The 18,173-nt window shown below is 49.1% G+C and overlaps 2 protein-coding genes across 2 annotated transcripts in view; both read left to right on the forward strand.

Moving 5' to 3' along the window:
* The first annotated feature begins 2,647 nt into the window (after positions 1-2,647).
* EDEM2 (ER degradation enhancing alpha-mannosidase like protein 2) lies at positions 2,648-12,669 on the forward strand. The gene is made up of 11 exons (XM_075438779.1): positions 2,648-2,767; positions 2,841-2,951; positions 3,049-3,088; positions 3,459-3,564; positions 4,596-4,721; positions 5,443-5,654; positions 6,793-6,934; positions 7,229-7,353; positions 8,072-8,216; positions 9,386-9,507; positions 10,341-12,669. The coding sequence occupies exons 1-11, from the start codon at positions 2,664-2,666 to the stop codon at positions 10,830-10,832; spliced, it is 1,725 nt and encodes a 574-aa protein (XP_075294894.1). The 5' UTR covers positions 2,648-2,663; the 3' UTR covers positions 10,833-12,669.
* Positions 12,670-14,246: 1,577 nt separating this feature from the next.
* The window catches only part of TRPC4AP (transient receptor potential cation channel subfamily C member 4 associated protein), a 38,138-nt gene continuing 34,211 nt past the window's right edge, over positions 14,247-18,173 (forward strand). Inside the window, exon 1 of the mRNA XM_075439040.1 lies at positions 14,247-14,427. Within this exon, the coding sequence (XP_075295155.1) occupies positions 14,287-14,427 (141 nt within the window). The 5' untranslated portion in view covers positions 14,247-14,286. The remainder of the gene's footprint in view (positions 14,428-18,173) is intronic.

An 18,173-nucleotide genomic window follows, 5' to 3' on the forward strand; every position in this document is an offset into this window, starting at 1 on the left:
GTATTTACTAACAAGCATGCAGGTGACGGCCACAGGACCACCTGGAAGCCGCTGCTTATGCTGCGCGCAGGGGCTGTGCCGGATCAGCAGCCGGGGCTCTCTGACCCCCCGAGCTGTGGCTCAGTGCGCTCCCCGCTGCCATCGCGAGCTGCTCCCGCCCGGCTCTCGACAGCCAGTCTTCTCGGCCACTCCGTGGTGGGGCTTGTGGCGGCAACAATGAAGCCATCTTGCTTCAGCCAGGCTTGCAACAAACCTGTGGCTATGCCGGGAAGCGGAGCAGCGAACGCTTGGGAGGAGACACCCCCGGCTGCCCCCAGATCCACCCCAAGGTGCTCAGCTGCCCCAAGCGCCCTCCGAAACGGGAGCACTGCACCAAAAGCGGCTTTTTCACAACCAGCTCGGTTTTGATCCAGCTGGCTCTCCCGGCCCCTGCTCATCCCTTGCGTTGGTCTTTGCTGCTCGCCCGCCTTGGCAGGTTGAGAGACAGAAGCTCTTTTGTGATGGTCAGCTCAACTCTGTTATATTAATCACATTTTTTTCCTTGAACATATTTCACAAATGCTCAGGGGGGTTCAGCGACTAATTGCCATGCTTCAGATAGTGCGATTAGTGCCCGTGACATTGCCGCCACGGAGCCCGCCTTCTCCGCGGCCGCGGTGGCAGGGCACTCCCACCTACCCGGCTCCCCCTCGGAGACACGGCTCTGCCTCTGTCTTGTCCTGGTTTTCTTTCAACTCACATACTGTATCTTTTTCAAAAATACTTCAGTCAACTTTCAGAATTCAATAACTGACTTTGATAGAGAAATTGCTGTTCCAGTATACGGCAAATGGCAGTGGTCTAGAACACTGTTAAATTGAAGTCTGGAAAATGAACTTTAATAAAATGCGCTCCAGTAATGTACTGTGACAGCTTTTAGTGAAATCAACTCCAATACTTTGATTCTCCCAGGAACGCAGCAAGATATACTCCAGAAGCCTTGAGCCATGGAATAAGAAAGCAGACAGCTTTATGATAAACTGCCGTAGAAACCTAAATTACAGCTGCAGCAAATGAATAATACGCTGAAATTACTCGGCGGCTTTTCGCTGCCGAGTAGAGCTGTGGGCAGCCACGCCAGAACACGAGCGTGCACTGACACCTAGTGGGATTGCCCCAGTCGAGGAGCCTTGGGGCAACGCATGTTTGTTTTATTAAAGAACACCAACAACAGCCAGCCCTCCCTGGTGCTAAACGCCAGCACGAGGCGACGAAGCGGTGGGTTATTTGTGCCCCTTCCTCTCCTGTGAGCAAGCTGGTTTAGTTCTGATTTCTACACGTTGCACCTTTTCCTAGGCAAAAAACTGGCTTATCACTTCCCTTCTTGTTTCCTCTCTCCCTGCCAGGGTCCCATCCCGCTCCTCCTCACCTATGGGCACAGATGGGGGAGATTTACTTTAAATTCTCGCGATTTACTGCGGACCAAAGTCTAGAGACGCTGGTGCAGAGAAAGCTCTGCCAATTGCTCCGATGTTAAAACGTAACTTGCTGGTTAAACAGCAGGATGCTAAAGTTAGTGTAACCACACTGGGAGTAGGGGCTCCGAAATCTTATAGAATCATAGAACCACAGAAAGTTTTGGGTTGGAAGGGATCCCCAGAGGTCATCTAGTCCAACCCCCCCCGCAATGAGCAGGGACACCGCTAACTAGATCAGGTTGCTCAGAGCCCTGTCCAACCTGGTTTTGAATGTTTCCAGGGATGGGGCCTCCACTACCTCTCTGGGCAACCCGTTCCAGTGTTTCACCACCCTCATTGTAAAGAATTTCTTCCTTATATCCAGCCTAAAATATATTGTATCTTCCTCAACTTGAGCCACAGCACTGACAACCGCAGGGAACTCCTTCCTCTCGCAGGGCGCTCCGGTCCCGCTCCAACGCCCGGCAGCAGGCCAGGGTGGGAAGGCCGCTTCCAGCGCGCGGGGGTGACACCACCACACGGCTCCACACACGGGCTTGGACGCCGGCCTCTCTGCAGCAGGTCCTGATGCGTCACACAGAACTCACGGAAAGCTGGGTCTGAAGCAGAGGGAGCAGGAGCGCGAGGTTTGCCGGGCGGCAAGCTCACAGCGATCCTCCCAGTTGCTTCACCAACGCTCCGGGCCGTTTCCCCCCTCTCTCCCGGACAGGAATGGCAGGGAAGCAGTGCCAGGAACCATCTCCCCTTCCCACCCGGGACAAGGGCCTTCCCGGGCAGCCGGCACCACCGCGGGAACCCGCCATTGCGGCAGAGCCGCCGCAGCGCCCGCTACGTTTGTTCTCACGCCTGAGGGCTGCACCCCCAGGGCCGCCGGCTCCCTCAGGGCCCCGGCCCGCCCCGCAGGCTCACTGCTGCCCTGCCACGGGGAGTTACGGCCTCCGGTTAAGGCACGCAGGAACCTGCCCCTCCCTCACGGAGGTACCCGCAGTCACTCCCGGTCCTGGCGCTAATTACCGCGATAATTAATTAATCACCGCGCTAACGGTCCCCCGTCCCCGCCGCCTCCCACAATGCCCAGCGACCCGGAAGCAGCCGCGCGGCCTAAAGCCCTTCCGGCGGCGTGCGCACGCGCCGCCGCCGCGGCCGCTCCCATTGGCTGCCTGGCTGGCTGGTGGGCGGGGCGCCGCTGAGGCGGTGGCGGTGGCCATGGCGGTGCTGCGGTGGCTCGGCTCCCTCCTGTGCCTCTGGGCCCTGCGGCTCCCGGCGGGCTCCGGCGCGGCCGCCCCGGGGCTGGACGTGGCTGCGTACCGGTGAGCGCGGGGCCGGGCGGCGGGGCCGGGCCGGGGCCGGGCAGGGGCTGAGCGGGCTGTGCTTGTGCCTCAGGGAGCGGGTGCGCGCCATGTTCTACCACGCCTACGAGCACTATCTGGAGAGCGCCTTCCCCTACGACGAGCTGCGGCCCCTGACGTGCGACGGGCAGGACACCTGGGGCAGGTAGGGCCGGCCCCCGGGGACCGGGCCTCGCCGCGGGGCCGGGCCCGGCTCGGCTCGCCCCGCCGCCGGGCCTCAGCTCGCTTCTCTCCCCGCACAGCTTCTCCCTCACGCTGATCGACGCCCTGGACACCCTGCTAGTGAGTACGAGCTGCCCGGCCTGCGGCCCGCTGCCAGCCTCCTGCTGCACACCCGCTCTGAACGCGGTAGTGGCGCAAAGCCAGTTGTTAATTGACCGGGGAGCTTCTGCGTTTCTCTTGGCTGCAGCCCTGGGAGGCAGGTGGGCAGAGCCCCGGGCCCCTGACACCTCCTGACTCTGCAATAAAGGCCGAAAGCGCGTGAAGAAAGTGTTTTGAAAGGAGTTGAAACTCTCAGTCGCTTTTTTAGCGCTATTCGTAATTAATGATTTCACGAAATAGTAAAACAAAACTAGAATTAGCCCCTGACGTTGCGCCTTTGATTTCCCGTGACCTCTAAGCCTTGTTTTCTGTTGTCCTGCTCCCCCTGCAGATCCTGGGAAACGTTTCCGAGTTTCAGCGAGTCGTCAGTGTGCTGCAGGAAGGGGTGGATTTTGATATTGATGTCAATGCGTCTGTCTTCGAAACTAACATTCGAGGTGAGGTGGGTTTCTTCCGTGGTGTTTATGCTGGATTTCTTTCCTGTATGAGTGACTGAACTGTACACAGAGGTAATGGGAAGTAGCAGTCAGAGTGAATTTGTAATGCAGTGCAACCAGAAAAATCCCAAACAAATGTCGCTTCCTTTTTGTCTTTGCACATCACCTTTTTGCTTCCTGCCTCAGTGTGAACAGAAGTAGATGTGGCAGTTTCAATATTCTGGTGCCAGGTTTTAAACTTTGGAATAAATATCTTTTCTACTGAAATAGTACAAGTTCTATGCTATCTATTTTTACATAGTGTTTTTTAACAGATATTATTAATTTCTAAGCATTGTAAAGTGAAACTTGTCTTTTTTCTTGAAAATCACAAAGGCCTTTGAAGTCTTCTACCCGGGTGAACGCCGAACTGTTTCAGTGCCATCCAACTAAGAAGCACTGGCAGGGAACAAATCTGTTAGTTATGCTTTTTTGTTTCTCCTGTCTAATGCTGCTGAGACAATTTTTGTAGCAGTGTAATTTTTCCGTGTTTGTGCTTGTTATGTGACAGTAGACAAGCCTGTGAAAAGGGCTCATGACTCCCTGTCTCTTCCAGTCACACTGAAATTCTTGACTCTCACCTAGACCTTTTTTTTCAAGGAATTTAAGAAGGTACACTGTGTTACTTTACACAGACATGGTATTAAGCTGTCTGGAAGAATGAAGCAGAGTTCCTCTCACAGATGTTTGTGTTTATTATAATGTTAGCTCTCTGTCTGCAGAGCAGTGCAGGTAGAGTAGGGCAAGTAGGATCCAATGCTTCTAAAATAGTGGAAGATGTGTATCTGCTACCCATTGCTAACAGGCAGGAAGAAACACGCCCCTCTGCTTTTGTGGCATACTGAATTAGGCTGTTAGAGATGAGCCATCTCACTTTTCTTCTCCAAAAACACTGCCTCTGCATCGTGGTAAATACAAATAAATAGAACTGGGTTCAGTTTTCATTACTCCCCCTGCATTCTTTAATGGGATTCTTACTGTGCACCTTCCAGTGGTGGGTGGTCTCCTCTCCGCTCACTTGCTGTCGAAGAAGGCTGGCGTTGAGGTAGAAGCGGGCTGGCCGTGCGCTGGACCTCTCCTGAGGATGGCGGAGGAAGCTGCTCGCAAACTGCTGCCAGGTGAGAGCTTGTCTGGTTTGCGTCGCTGCGCTGCCGGTCAGGAGGTGACTGCTGTGTTTGGTGGAGAGGGCGCTGCTTGACGTGGAAATCCGTAAAACAGTCCTGCGTTCCCTGAGCTCAGCGCAGGTGTAGCTTGCAGGGAAAACATTGTGAGGTGCATGATACTAGCTGCATATATGCATGCCAAGTGTTGTATGTGCTTAATGCATCAGTTTGTTCCTTGTTGAAGGGAAATATATTCGATATAAACAAAGGCTGTGAAACAGCAGCTTGTGAAGACAAGAACAGAGCAGCCTTATCTGCCCCGTTGTGGGCTGCTGCTGGGATGTGTGCCCTAACAGTGCGACACAGTTTCTGTGTGTGGTGTGTGCCCTGGGCTGCCGCTGAGTAATCACGAGCTCAGCGTTTGCACTTTAGTGACCAGTGTGTGTAGTTCTGCTTTGACTACACTGCTTGTGCTGTAAAAAAACCAGGGATGCAGTGTGCTACTGTGGGCAAGGTGGAAGAGATCTGCAGTGCCGTCCCAGGACTGTGTGTAGCTTGGGGTACCCTCTCTGTCCCTCCCAGGGTCACACTCTACTTCTCACTTCGTTCTTTCCGGTTACAGCCATTGCTCTAGTTCCGTTTCTTGCCTGTGTGGAGTGGAACGTGAGGCACGCATCTGCTTGACAGTCTGTCAGGGGTAACAGCACTCTCCCCTGAACCAAAAACATTGTTTCAGCTTTTCAGACCCCAACTGGGATGCCATATGGAACAGTGAACTTGCTGCACGGAGTGAACCCTGGGGAGACCCCGGTTACCTGTACTGCTGGAATTGGCACATTTATAGTGGAATTTGCCACTTTAAGCCACCTTACTGGTGACCCAGTGTTCGAGGATGTTGCCAGGAAGGCTTTGAAGGCACTGTGGAAAAATCGCTCGGATATTGGGTTGGTGAGTGAGAAATGAACTTTGAATTTGCCGGCCTGGTTTTTGTATAGCCTTGTGGATGCAATTCTAAGTGTAAAAAAGCATCAACAGAAAGGAGTTAGAACTCGATAAATAACCACAGTGCTCGTAACTGGGCTGAAGTCGTGTGTTTGACATTGCTCCTGAACACCTGCAGCATCCACATCTCTGCTTTAGTGGTGCCGCCCAACGTTATGCCATTGCTCTGTTCCATAACAGACGTGGTTGGGAGACAAATGCCTTCTACTGGGCACTGCAGTTTTTGTAACAGTAGCTGTAACAGAGTAAATAAAAGGTCTGTCTAATGCCTTGTGTGCCTACGGAAGAGAATCAGAATGTGGAAGAGAATTAAGAGCATGGCAGGTGCAACAAGATATTACCAGCCTCTCCAGCTCTGGTGCTTTAGGAATATCCAGAGCTAGAAGTGTTGTCTCTGTGTTTGCTATCCCCTGGTCAGTGTTTCTTCAGTTAATTTCTATAGTTGCATTTTGAACCTATGTGAACTCCTAGTGTTGCATATGTGAAATCAACAGATTTATTCATGTGCTGTATGAAGAACTGTTTTCTTTTGTTTTCTTTGGGATCTGTTTATTTTTGGTTTATACCCCTAATTCTTGTTCAGGAAAGAAACTGAATAGCTGGGTTTTTTTATCTTTGCTAAGCAAGTCACGATTGTGTATTTTATTCTCCATCAGCTTGGTCCCTGTCTAAGCTGAAGAGTCCCAGGTTTGAAGGATCTATTTAAATATTAGCATGGCAGCTCTCATGCCTTGGATATCCTTGACCTTCATCTCTGTATCTGTACCTTTTCATCCTCCTCTACTATTTTTTAGGATGTGAATTAGGACCAGACACATCATGTTGAAATTTGGGGTTTTTACAGTAGTATAATGGCATCCAAAGTGATAGTCTTTATAGTTTGTAATTCTCTGATGCTGATAAATGTGTCTTGTGTGAAATGCTGGTTTGTATGGATATTGTGAATCTGTGAAATGGACGGTCTGAAAAAAGGTCAAGGGTTTCTTCTGTTGTTATGCTGTAGGATTTTTTTTTAATTATTGTTTAGTAGATAAGCTTTATTTCCACTTTAACTCTCTCTTTCCTCCTCCCTCACTTCTTCCAGGTTGGTAACCACATTGATGTGATAACTGCGAAGTGGGTGGCCCAAGATGCTGGCATTGGGGCCGGAGTGGACTCCTACTTTGAATACCTTGTTAAAGGAGCCATACTCCTGCAGGACGAGGAGCTGATGTCCATGTTCCTAGGTGAGCAGTTTGTTTTCTGTGTGAAGGGTCCCAGGACTGCCTCCCTGACCGCACCTGTAAAAACTTTGCCCATTGGACTGTGGAAGAAGATGAAGAATCTAAGAGGGTACACTCAAGACTTCCTGAAGCCTTTGCTGTAATCCTTCTGAGCAGTCTGTGATAACAAGGAGTTGCCAAAGTGAGCGTCCTGAGAAGTCAGTCATTTGACATGGCTCAAGTGAAAAAGGGGCTTCTCTCATTCTTAAAAAAAGATTTTTTTTGTTTGATTACCTACCCATCTGTGTTTCTTTGTAGAATATAACAAAGCAATCAAAAATTACACAAAGTTTGATGACTGGTACCTCTGGGTTCAGATGTACAAAGGAACAGTGTCCATGCCTGTTTTTCAGTCCCTGGAGGCTTACTGGCCTGGCCTACAGGTGAGAGCTGCCATACCAGTAACATATGGTGATTTTGTTCATTGGTCTTGGGTCGGTCTTCAATAATGAAGTTACAGATATAACCCTCATCTGTGCTGGTTTAAAAGTTTGTTTTGATTTTTGGTGAAATCTAGAGTAGTCTGAACCTGTAGAAGAGCGAGTGATGACTTTATGTATGGTCTATGAAAAAAGTCTCCCATTAAGCATGATGGGAGGGCAGTTTTGCTGTGGCAAACTCCACTGACAGTGGTCTCATAATCCAGATGGGAACATAAGGCAAAAGAAAATCACACCTCTTTTTTTCACCACCTTCTAAATTCTTTATTTGTGTGAAGACTTTCCCATTGAGAGATTTGCCTTCTCATCAGTACTTACATTTGGTCTGGAACTTTATCCCCACTAAAATAGACTGTATGCTGTGAATGACTAAAAGAAATGTTGACTGAAGAAACTGAGCCTTCCATTAACTAAAATTCAAGGAGACTTCCTATTATTTAGGTGTGTGGAATGTAGTCCAACAGAAAAGCAGCACCTATCTCCTTAGACCTACCTGTGCTTAAGGCATCCTGGCTAAATATTACGCACACCGTTCAGACCTGCTGAACAACCCATTTCTGTCACCATCTCTTGGTTTGACAATAGAGTGTTACTGCATCAGTTCCTGTGCTCTTTCTTCTGCACCCAGATGTTGCTTTGCTAATGGGTTCCTCTCTCTCAGAGCCTAATTGGGGATGTAGATAATGCCATGCGAACCTTCCTCAACTATTACACTGTCTGGAAGCAGTTTGGTGGGCTGCCTGAGTTCTACAACATTCCCCAGGGCTATACGGTGGACAAGAGGGAAGGATATCCACTCAGGCCTGGTAAGCAGAAATAAAAAGGAGCATGGACTCCTGCATTTGCTCTGGTGGCAAGATCAAGTGTTAGCAACACCTGTCCTCCAAAAGTTCCTCCCCAGTTTTGCTTTGACTCAGTTCCTGCATGCGTTTTACCTGTGATTTCCATAGTCAGAGCTACGTGTTTTGCTTTCTGCTGTTCACAAAGGCAGGGCTACCTTTTAAAGGGAGCAAGCCGTAGTGTTACTGTATAAAGAGGGCCTGTTGATGAATGAGCTTCGCAGTGTAGGGTTTGACATGTTTATGTGTTAGATTGTCTTACATGGGATGTTTTAAAGTGATGCCAAATGTCAATGTGACTGCTTGTGTCCTTAAAATTTAGGAAGTGAAAGTGAGTATGAATAGACTAGTTCTGCTGAGTTCCTGAAATAAAACTAATTCCAGTTGCACTAGTAGAGCTCAACATGTCAGAGGGATTGTATGTTGGCTGTGATACTGCAGTGAAATGAGCTGTGTTTTTTCTGTTTTTATCCAACTCTGACAAAAAAAAAAAAATCACACCTGATTATTAGGTCAGTAACACTTTGTAAATGAGAATAATTGATTTCCTTTTGGTCTGAGTGTTCAGGTGACATCCATAGTGGGCACTTACACCAACAATATGCATCAGCCTTAATTTTCAAATGTATTACAGCATCCAGAAAGACCTGTTCAGTAAGTAAACGCAGCATAGTGCATATGTTGCCCGTATAGAATATTTCCATAATGTCTGGTTTTTATGGTGTTTTAGATACCCCTGTTTCAGAGGCTTACAGTATTGTTTAAAAGTTGTATTTTGGGGGTTGAATTTCTTGTTTGTAATCGTTTCTAGAAGCATCTTTCTTTTCTTCCTTTGACAACTGAATTTTGATCCTTTTCTCTCTTGCTCCTCTCCCACTGTCTGAATGTGGGAGGGGAGCATTATTCACTTTTACCTGAGTGGATGCAGTCTGGTTAGAGTGTGTTTCTTTGTAGCACATCCTTGGTAAAAGCAAGTATCTGTGCTTTGAGCCAGAGCAAGTGCAAGTTAGGCTGTTTACCTGATCATCTTACAGTAGTATTGTTAAGTTAGTTCAAGGAATATCTTGTCTTCCCTGTGCACATGGTTTGGTAATCTTTATGCTTGCAAATATTTGTTTGGGTTTTTTTTTTTGCAGAGCTGATTGAGAGTGCGATGTATCTGTACCGTGCCACAAGAGATCCCACACTCTTAGAACTGGGAAGAGACGCGGTGGAGTCAATAGAGAAGATCAGCAAGGTGGACTGTGGATTTGCAACTGTAAGTGCTAAATCAACTGCTCAGTCAGCTAAATGGCTATGGTTTTAGAAAGTGTTCACACAAATGATGTTTTGCCATTGAGTCAGCTCTTTGGTTGGAACATGACTTTTTTCAACCAAACCCCTGGTCTTTCTCTGTGAAGCTGATCTCGTAATGGCTGGTCGTGTTTCTGGTAGTAACTTCCCTCACAGCCTGAACAGTGGGACAAATTCTGTCACTGGCTGTTGCACCAGAGCCCAAAACATAGGAAAGCATCAGACGCTTCTCCTGTCTTCTGTATCTTGGTAGCTGCTGGGTGTTCCAGCTCAGCAGGACGCTTATACTCGGGCTCTCTGCCTGCCAGTTGTGTGAGTCTGCTTTTCCACTATGCCTTGAAAATCTGATCAAACACAAGAGAACTGCAGTGAGTGATTGCTCTAAAATTATTTAATGGAATATTTCAAACATGCTGTCAAGCTCTGTTTCACAAAAAAAATCCTTATTGGGGATTAGGTGTTGTGATTTGGAAAGTAGGTAAAAGTCTTATGATTTTATTTTTTTTTTTTTAGTGGGGGAACTGGCGAGACGCTTACTCACCGTTCTCCTCACCCAAGTAGGAGGTGCATTTCTCCTGATTGTTAGTTTCCTGTTCCTTATTACTAGACTATGCTAATTCAAAACATCTGAAACCTTGTTGATGTATTTGCATACAACTGTTTAAAGTGCAGGGTGAATTAGTGCCATACTGTGCTGTTTAACTGAAATGAATTGCAAGCTGGTTTTACTTTTCCCCCTAAGTTTATAACTTACTGAATTTGATATGACTGTAACCCACTGTATTTCTTATCTTGTAGATCAAAGACTTGAGAGACCACAGACTGGATAATCGCATGGAATCCTTCTTTTTGGCTGAAACAGTAAAATACTTGTACCTGCTGTTTGACCCAGACAACTTCATTCACAATGATGGATCAGCCTTTGATGTGGTGATTACGCCATTCGGGGAGTGTGTCTTGAATGCTGGGGGATACGTCTTCAACACTGAAGCTCATCCTATAGACCCTGCTGCACTGCACTGCTGTAGGAAGCGGAAGGAAGAGCAGTGGGAGGTTGAAGACTTGATGCGGGAATTTTACTCGTTGAAGAAAAAAAAGAAATTCACTTTCAAAAGAGCTTCCAACCATGGTGAAGGGGAAAGTGCAAAAGACCCTGAAGATGCCCCTTCAGAGAAAGGTGGAGAGAAGAGAAGCTCGAAGAAGAACTCGCACTCCCTCTTGAGTTGCCCCAGTCAATCCTTTAACTCTAAACTTGCAGTACTGGGACAGGTCTTCCTCGATAACCCCTAATGCTATTTTCTTTATCAGTTTAAATTATTGGTTCAGACTCTGGGAATATATTTTTATAGTTTCATAATGGAAGAAGTCATACCTCACAATGTGAATTGTATTATGAAGTGAAACAGCTTCCCATTAAATTCTGCTACTGCTGGTTCATAAAATGCAATGCAAGTATCTGCTGTTAGTGCTGTGAAGTTGCTGATCTCAAACCAATTGGTTGCCTGAATAGCAAATAGGATCAGAAAGAAAAGTCTGCAGGCTAGAGGTACTGTGTTTATTTCATTGTGAGCTTACTTTCTTTTTGCAGAATCCAACATGCTTTTCCTACGAAACTTCCCTGTTTCCTTCCTCTTTTAAACTTCCCTTTGGGGCCTCACTTGCATAACTCTGCATCAGCCACCTCCGTCAGTGAAGCTGGCCTGGGGCTGGACTAGCTGAGCGGTTTGTGTAGTGTGCGTGAGGGTAGGATGGGAGAGGTTTCGGCTGTCCTGAGAAATCCAAACCTTTAGATGTGTTACTAATGTGTTTTCAACAGGTGTATGCAATGATCAGAATAGAGAAATCTGTAGTGTTTCTTTCTAAATTAAAAAGTAAAGAAAGGGGTCAGAAAACTGGTGGGCTTTCTTCAAGCCTGCTGGAAAGTGAGGAGCCTGGAGCAAGCACGAACAAGCTATAGTCATTCAAGTGGGTTGGAGATACAGGGTAAATAAATCCACTTAAATACACCTGGGTCAATGGCCAGTCGTTGCTGGTGGGGAGTTGCTTTGAGAAACTATTGGTTTGATCTGTACTAGTTCTATAAAGTTACATAAAATCTGCACTCTCAGCCTTCAGGATGGAAATCCTGTTGCAGTTGTGAGTAACCTCCAGTAAGAGACATTTGGAGCTTTGGACAGACAGATACATTGGAAGGATTGGTAAGCTGGTAACCTGTACAGGCCCTTCTAGTTCTGTAGTTCTTTTAGCAGGTGGGACAGCTGCTGTTCTAGAAATATAGCGTAGATGCAACTGTTGCAGGGGAGGTACTGAGTGGAGCGCCCTAAAATTGAGGTAAAGATAGAGCTGTTGCTAGTGGCTCCTTGTTGTAACCATAAGGTTGTCTTTTCCAGCTGCTTGCTGTTCATCTGTAGATCAGACAAAACGCATGCCTTCTCTGGTGGTTTCACTCAGTGCTTGGCCCTGATTCTCTCTCAGCATTGCCCCACCCATGAAGTAGAGGAAAATGAAGGCCCTGTGGGGTAGACTGCAGATTGCCAACACCGTAGATCTCTGCTAACTCTGGTGTTTTGGTGCCCTCACCTAAGAGGCTCCAGTAGCAGAACCGAGGGGTAGTAGCCTTAGGAGGCAAGATCTAAGATCTTTCCTCAGCACAGTTGGAGCTGAAAGAACTCATGTGTCCGCAGCTACTGTTCTACTGTGAGTAATTAGATGGATCTTGATTAGTGCTATGGGATAGATGAGTCAGAATAACACGAGAGCGCCTTAATTTTGGTTTGTTCCAATATTTGAGAGCGACTAGCATCTTACTAAGATGTTATTTTAACAAGAACTGTGCTATGGTTTCTAAGGATCCTTAGTAAGCCTTTGCTTTCAATGGAAAACTACATGATTTGGCCTAACTGCTGGAGGGCAGAGTGCGTGCTTGGGCCGTAGTGACACCAGCGGTGCTAGTTGATGGGCAGTGCGATGAAGGAAGGACAGACGTTTGGGAATCTCTCTCGAAGGGATGGCGGATGAAATCGGTGGTGGCTGGCTGGCCCACTAGAGATCAGATTCTGTTCCCCGTACATGTAATGTAAGACGTTCTGCTGTTGGTGAGAACTTGGTGGAGACAAAATTAGTATCACAAGTCAGCTGGGGGAAAGGAATAATAAAGCTAAAACTTGTGGTCTCCTGCTGCCTCTTCTCCGAGGGGCCTGACAATGAAGGACATGGGTGGGAAGAGATGGCAGGTCTATTTTGGCATGTTCCAGCTGGAGGGAGAGCTCCAACCAAGCAATATGGGGAGCGCTTGGTCACGTTAACACAACGCAGAGGAGTTTTGTCAGGAATCCAGAACGAGATGTGTGTGACAGATGGGTTGTGGCAATTTTGGATGGCTCCAGAACAAGGCAGGTCGGCATTCACAAGGTCCCACCCACAGCACATACTCGCTGGAAGGAAACTGGATTTTTGTCAAGTTGTGAAAACAAATTTAGCATTTGCTGTTGATGCCGTCCTTGTAACTGTTTGGGTTTGGGTTTTTTTTTTCTCCACTCTGAGCAGCCTGCAAAGCCCAAAAATTGAGGCCAGATTTTCTGAGGTATTTCAAAAGTAAATGTTTGGATTTGGAGAGGCTGTGGATTGATGAAAGGTCAGACAAACATCTTATGAAAGACTATTTTAATGGAGCTAACAAAGCACAAGACAGAGGAAGATGAGTCAGACCTTCGCACGAATTGCTGGCAAATGGCAAAAAACTTATGGAAAAGCGGGGGGGGGGGCAGGGAAAGTGCTAGGCAGGGGCCTGAGAGCAGCAGCCTTTTGTATCTGAGGCAGCGTGAGTGTGCAAGTGGAAAGATTGCCATGTCTGCGTTTCTTCAGTGCTTAGCGGCTTTCTGTGGACAGCAGTTCGTCCAAAAGGCACGTCCTCCATCAGCAGATCTTGCTTTTTACAAATAGAACTGTGGTCGTCACCAGGCCCACGCATTACTGACGGTGGTGAGAAGTGATGTAAGACACGATGCTGTAAAATTTGGAAATACCTCGCCCGGATGCTGTCACAGCACTGGTTAATCGTGTTAATCCCTGGTGTCTTTATTGCTTTCTGTTGTTCCTTGTGCCACGAAGGGACGTTAAAATGGAACATAAACCAAGCTCCGCAGTGGAATCGCTCGTGAGTTTGGGCACCCATGTTGTACGCTGCGTTCCTCACCGAGGAGCGGAGCTGGGCTGCTCCCCTAAACAGGCGACAGCAGTGCAGAGCCTCAGGGAGGCAGGAGGAGGGCGGGCACGGGCGAGCGTTGTGTCCTCGGGCCCGGTGTGACCTCTCGGCCCCGTCCCTCAGGCAAGAGCTCGCCCCACGCCTCTGTCTTCCCAGCGTGCGGTGTCTCCTTCGCCTTGTTTGGCTTCTTAACCCTTGAAGCGTTGCCCCTGCTCTGCTTCGGTGCGAAGGGCCGCTGTCCAGGGCGGCGGGAGGGCTGGCGGCGGTCCCGCAGCGGCTCCTCACGCACCCTGGGGACGGCCCTGCCATGGCGGCGGTCCCGCTCCTTCCCCGCGCGCCCCGCACCCGGCGGCGGATCTGCGCATGCGCCACCCCCCGGAGCCGGACTACATTTCCCAGCGGCCCCCGCGGGCCGGCGGCGGCGCAGCGCGCGCAGGGCCCGGGCGGGGGCGCTGCGGAGCGTCCCTCGCGCCGCTCCGTACAAAGCGGCGGGGGGAGGGGGCGCTTCCTGTTTGTCTCCGTCCGCGCGGAGCGGCGGCCATGGCGGCGGCGACGGGGGACCCCGGGCCCGAGCCTGGCCATGGCGGCCGGCGAGGAGCCCGCGCGGCGGCCACCACCAACATCCTGGCGCAGCTCCGCCACGGGCAGCTCAGTGGCTGCGGCCTGACGCGGGGGGCGCAGGTACGGGCTGGGGTGGGGGGGTGCGGGCCGGTGGCACGGCCCCGTGGTGGATGGGGGCGGCAGGGGCCTCCGGCGACGGGACGGGGCGGGCTGGCGGCTGCTTGCCGCCCCTCCAGCCCCGAGCCCCCCGTCCCTCCGTCGCCCGCGGCCGGCCTCGGGCAGGGCCTGCAGGCCGCCTCGGGGCCCGGTCCGCCAGGCCCCGCTCCTCGGGGGTTGGGAGCGGCCGTTCGCCGGCCCTCGCGGCCCCTCGGCGGGGCCGAGCGCCTGCTCGGGGCTGTCGGGGCTCTCTCGGAGCTGCGAGGCCGGCCCAGCGCGGCCTGCCTCTGGGTCTGCTGGGGGGCAGCGTCTGGCGGAGCGGCCTCTCCCCGCCCGGGCTCGGGCACTCTGCGGGGCTCCCGGCCTGCTCGCCAGCCCGGTCCTGGTCCCGCTCCGGGGGGGACGGCCATGCGGCCTGGGGAAGAAGGATGCCGCTGCGCCCTGCTGCTCCTTATCTCTGCTTCCCACCCTCGGTCTCCCTGTAGCAAGACTGTGGAGCCGGACGAGCGTTTGCCGTGCTGCGAAGGAGCCATCCCCCTCCATTGCTTTGATTGGTGAGAGAGGTGGTGGCTTTCTCCTGCCAAGAAAGGAAGCTCTGCCTGGAACCGTAGCAGTGCAGAGTCAAAATTTAAGCGTTATTGGGGGACAAAGGCAACCTCACAACGTTAGAGCTCAGGAGAGCTTTTAGCTCTGAAATGGGGTAGGCTTTGCGCTGGTGGTTTTCCATGAAACTATTCCAGGTCTATTTCCACTTTGTCATCTTTCCCAGTTGATGATGCTGGGAAATACTGAGAAATGAAACCAGCTTATTAACCTAGGCTTGTGCGTGTTGTGTGCTTATGCTGGCTTTTTTAAGAAACTGCTGACGGATAATGGACTATTCATTTCTTTTTATGAATAGTAAGTGGCATTTATTTTACAAGTTCAATGCAAAATGGTGCAAGGACTTGGAAACTGAAGCGTGGGATAAAGAGCTTGCGTTCGGGTGGTGATTTATTGAGCTGAAGTGTTTTAAAAGAGTTGAAGTGGAATAAAAAACAGGATTTCTCGAAGTGGTTTTCACTAGTGCAGACACAGTATTTTCCTTGATTAACAAGGATTCTGAGCAATTATGAAGAGAAGACTTGTTCGTCATAAATGTCCGTGCCTCCTTCTGTAGCTGAGATAGGTAAGGGAGCAGGAGGTGACTTTTAACCGGTCTTTTGTCCTTATTGTACTGTTTACTCAGGTATTAGTTTGGTTAATACTTAAGAAGAAGCAAATCATTTGCATGAATTTAAACCTGATACTGTCTCTTTTGAAGGAAGTGATTTGTGTGGGATTGTTTTAGGAGTCATTTTATGCGACGTGTAGACAAAGCGGTGTGTCGCCACGCTAGCTTGCCTGTCCACCTCTGCGCTCCTGCTTGCTCGCTCCCCCGCAACCGTAGCGATCGAAGTCAGATCAGCCTGTAACAACGTGGTGCACCAGCGTGAGCTGTGAGGGTGGGACCTCCACTGTGGGCTTGGTTTGCTCGAGAAGCACAGTGGTACTGTCTTTTAATTTGGGGCTTTTAGGAGTTGCTGGAAATAACTGCTGAAGCAAACGACCAGGCTTTTACGGTAATCGAGGAAACTTCTGCTAGTTATATCCTCCTTCTCATAATGCCCAAGTTTTAGGTGTTTTTTTTGTTGTTGCTGGGGTTTTCTTTGTTTGTTCTGTTTTACTTTATAAATTTCGGTATCACTGTGTTGCCCTGAAACACTTAAAGCTTGGATGCCTAGGGCTCCCAGTGCTTCATAAATGCTGTAGGAATATGTTTTCAAATCACTTAGACTACAGGGGAGAAAAAAACAACTCCCCGAATGATTTTGAACTTTGTAAATTGCGTGTCTCTGTACTTTTACCTTGAAGCGTTTTTTTGTTTGTAGATGATCTAAATATAAAACACTTTGATGTGACTTTTAAAGAAGTACGAGGCAGTTTTGGATGCTTTTCTAAGTTCTATTTTTTTATCAAAATGTTTGCAGTTTTCCTGCAGTTGACTCCTTGGTGGCAGCATGGTGGCCCTTGCTAAAGTTTTTGAACTCATTTGCTCCTGAAAAGCCTGAGAGCAGATCAACTTTCCGAGCTGCTGTGTTGGCGTCTGGAAGAACAAGTCAGGAGAATGTCCTTCGAGCTTGCTCTTTGCATTCTTTGCAAGGAAGTTTTAGGTCATAGCGCTGGCATACTCTGAGGGAGGGAAACTCTTTACAAGACCTTGATTCAGGGAGACTGGGAAGCACCGTCCCTTGCTGTGGTGCCTGCCATCGGAGTGGTGTTCTCCCAGAATGTTATAATTGTATTTCAGCGTCTGATCTCTGGAGAGAAAATTAGTACCCTTCTGTGGGCAGCAGTGGCATTCATCCTTAAACGAAGCTTTGCGTGCTATTTTTAGGTGATCGCAAGATCCATTTTTGCATGAGGAAAGCAGGGGCTTATCTTTGAACTGATGAGGTTAGTTGTTGACAGGCCTCCATCTGAAAGTTTGTCGATCTGATCTTACTGGGACATGATAATATTCTTAACAGCAACAGCCACCTGAATATCTGAGAGTCTCCAGGCCAGCTGAGGCTCTGAAATCTGGATCCTTGTGTGTTCTTGCTGTACTCGCCTACCAGGAGCCATAGCTTTCATGGCGGTTGGTCTTTTTGCTTTATTGTTAACAAAAAGGTAGATGGATAAATGAGATTTCATTAGGCATTGCCATTAGCTGTTCGTGTATCCACTTTAGCCGTATTGCTAGCATCAGCTGCTGCCCTGGATGCAAGCCTCACCCGCTGGCGTCACATTGCATAACCTCGTGTCAAGGTTTGCCCTAGCACTGAGCACAGAGCAAGTGAAAGGGGCTTTTCAGACATTGGTAAGCTAGAAGCAGACCAACTTTCCAGAAGTGACACACATTTTTCTAATAAGGACAAATACTGCTTGTGAACTGGCTGGTCTGCAGTGCCTCTCCTGGCACTACTATTTACAGTGGCTGTGCTGTCTGCACACAGACACTGTAAATAAGACCTGACGGGGTTTATGCTGCAGTTCCTTGAAGGCGAAGGAACATTTTGGCTCAGCACATCGAGCTCAAATCCCCTTAGCAAGAGGGCACACACTTCATCTGCTGCAAGCCAACTGTGAAAAGCGTGCGTATAACATGTAACCAGGAGATACTCAGGTGCAGCCATGTGATTCCATATAGACAGAGCAGTAGAATAATGGACTAAGCAGTGATTTGTTGGCAAACTAGCGTGCTGCTGGTGCAGTCCCAAGAGCAGATCGTCAGCACTGGTCTCTCTCACAGGATTGCCAAGGCTTAGCTGAAACAATCAGAATGGAAAAAAGAGAGAGTCCATTTTTCCAGCTGTGTTTCGTGATCTGCTATTGCTAGGAATACATGCTTCCCTTAGCAGGATAGTCCCTGTCCACTCTGAAGAAAAAAAAAAATCTCTGCGGAAGCAAAACATTTTCTGCCTCAGACATACAGATTTCCAGCTCCTACCATTACAGGTTATCAGTATTCTGTAGTAGTTTCCCAACTCATGAGATAATGTTTTGTTTTCTAATCAGTTTTGTTTCCTCCTTGCAACACCACCAACAAAAAAAACGTTCACGTGAGTACAATCCACTTTAGTAGCTCTAATTGTGTGGCTCTTAGCAGGCTTACACCTCGTCAGTAGAGGACAGTTGGCGAGTACTGG

Source organism: Opisthocomus hoazin, chromosome 18, assembly GCF_030867145.1.
Source record: "Opisthocomus hoazin isolate bOpiHoa1 chromosome 18, bOpiHoa1.hap1, whole genome shotgun sequence".
In the NCBI taxonomy this organism is placed as follows: Eukaryota; Metazoa; Chordata; class Aves; order Opisthocomiformes; family Opisthocomidae; genus Opisthocomus; species Opisthocomus hoazin.

Coding starts and splice junctions, on each gene's coding strand:
- EDEM2 (XM_075438779.1), top strand. CDS start 2,664: ATGGCGGTGCTGCGGTGGCTCGGCTCCCTCCTGTGCCTCTGGGCCCTG. Junction 3,565..4,595: donor CTTCGAAACTAACATTCGAG/GTGAGGTGGGTT, acceptor TGCACCTTCCAG/TGGTGGGTGGTCTCCTCTCC. Junction 8,217..9,385: donor AGGATATCCACTCAGGCCTG/GTAAGCAGAAAT, acceptor TTTTTTTTGCAG/AGCTGATTGAGAGTGCGATG.